Consider the following 2,016-nt stretch of genomic DNA (forward strand, 5'->3'; position numbering starts at 1 on the left):
TACATTGCACCTGGAGATCGCACAGAAGAAGGTACGACAAGGCTGCACAAGGACATGTGCGCCGCTGTCAACATCATGGCATACTGTGCTCCCGATCCACTTTCAAAAAAGATGGGTGCAATCTGGCATATATTCATGGCATTGGATTCGGAGACTGTCTCCATGTTTCTTCGTGAGAAGCACGGCTTGACTGAAAGAGATCCAGATCCGCTCCTTGGGCAGAGATCTTACCTCAACGAACAGAGTCTCAACGACCTCTGGACCAGACACAAAGTCCGGCCATTCAGAATTGTTCAAAAGGAGGGTGAAGCCGTGTTCATCCCCCCCAGAGCTGCACATCAGGTGGGCACATTGTCAGGCTCAGATGATCCCGGAAAAGTGACTTCTTTCAGGTAGCGAACTGTGGACCCTGCGTGAAGATTGCGACAGATTTCTTCGGCGTGGAGGGGCTTGACGAGACATTCAAGTTTAATGCGGAATTGAGGCTAGAAGGTAGCTCAAGCACGCTTCCCCCGAAGACAATGCTTTGGCACATGTGGCGCTCCTTGACAAGCCTGGTACCCGCAGATGGTGCTGACCCACTAGCAAGAACGAAGCGCAAGCGCGGAAAGTCAAAAGCGGATAGGCTACAGGCTAACAAGAAAGCCAAGATGCCCGAGCGACCTGTTCCGCCGAACGGTAGCTACTATTGCCCTCACGTGGTTTGTGAAGAGAAATGCAGCACGTTCTTGCTATAGTCTTTAAAAGATCACTTGTAAGTCTGTTACTTTCTGTCAGAGCTACGAATGCTAGCGATGTTGACAGGCGGCGCGGGCATTCCGTAATCATAACGGAGAGCGAACTTAGTGATGTCCTTCAAGGTACAGCTGACAACCAGGCTACAAAGCTTAAGGTATTTATGGAGAAGTGAGGACATTAGAGGTTTGACAATATACATATTGAATCAATCAATAACCGCTAGCAGTAAAAATATCTTAAGTGGGTCGAACGGCTTGGCAGCTACGGTGGCCGCCGCTGGCGGGTGCGTTGTGTTGTAAGACTCGCCAATGGCAATTTGGCCGGGTGATAGGAATAGTCTGGGCTCGAGTTCTCGTACGGCTGGGCGCTGTCAATGACGGACGACGATCCCGCCCTGTGACCGGACGCTGCAGGCTGTCTGGCGGCGCGGAAAGACATGTGCTCCAAGATAAGCTTGAGACGGCGCTGCGTCAGAGCACGCTTGCGGTACAACAACAGGCCCACTACGGAGTCCCGAGTGCAAGATTTCTTTTCATACATGCGCGCATTGCGTCAGTGCGCCATCGATAAAGTGTTATGCATGGGCCAACTAGCCGGATTTCAGCAAGTCGCAGAAGAGCTGCTCCGACAGGCGGATCATGCCAGGAAGATTTGGGCTGAGAATGTAACGCGAGGCCGAGATGAGTGAACTGCAAGCTACTACGCCACAAGCCGGAAGTTGTCAGGGACAAGGCCGATCGCTCCAAGCACCGCACATAGCTCACTGAAAGAGACGTCGGCTCCGTGCTGACAAGTCCAAGAACGGCTCGGGCTCGCCTCGTCGAAGAGACGCAGGGCATGGACGGTGCCGCCGCCGACGACACTGCCAGTACCGCCAGTGTTGCGGGCGACAATATCCCGCTGCTCCCGCACAAGTCGCAGAGGTTCGAGCCGATACCGCTGCCTGAGCCGGATGGCAGAGGGAGCACCCCGTCGAGCGCCTTGGTCTCCATCTCGGCGAGGACTCTGCGACTCACGCCTGCGTTCTCAATATACCATGCCGCATTTTGTTGAAATACACCTCTGCTACCACTTCCATCTTACCACTACCACCTTCTACTAGCCTTCGTCTTTACATGCCTTCAGGAGTTTGTAGATTGCCATGAGTGTGCTGCCACAGGCGGCCACAAAGTAAGAGGATCTATCACTTGTCGTTGATGTCCATTCATCTTACTTCAACCTCAGGCGTTCGAGACTTTTCAGAAATAGATACAATTCATTTAGGTTCAACAGTACGAG

At 52.8% G+C, this 2,016-nt stretch overlaps 2 protein-coding genes across 2 annotated transcripts; one reads left to right on the forward strand and one right to left on the reverse strand.

Annotated features, from left to right (window-relative positions):
• On the forward strand, nucleotides 1-342 carry PHACADRAFT_69040 (uncharacterized protein; the record flags this gene model as incomplete). Its single annotated transcript, XM_007402861.1, has 1 exon — nucleotides 1-342. A coding segment is annotated over one exon (342 nt), but the record flags the coding sequence as incomplete, so codon positions are not given.
• A 657-nt stretch (nucleotides 343-999) lies between these two features.
• On the reverse strand, nucleotides 1,000-1,730 carry PHACADRAFT_202708 (uncharacterized protein; the record flags this gene model as incomplete). The annotated part of the gene is made up of 3 exons (XM_007402862.1): nucleotides 1,000-1,266; nucleotides 1,329-1,427; nucleotides 1,503-1,730. The coding sequence occupies 3 exons, from the start codon at nucleotides 1,728-1,730 to the stop codon at nucleotides 1,000-1,002; spliced, it is 594 nt and encodes a 197-aa protein (XP_007402924.1).
• Between the last annotated feature and the right edge of the window lie 286 nt (nucleotides 1,731-2,016).

This window comes from Phanerochaete carnosa (genome assembly GCF_000300595.1).
Source record: "Phanerochaete carnosa HHB-10118-sp unplaced genomic scaffold PHACAscaffold_501, whole genome shotgun sequence".
NCBI lineage: Eukaryota > Fungi > Basidiomycota > Agaricomycetes > Polyporales > Phanerochaetaceae > Phanerochaete > Phanerochaete carnosa.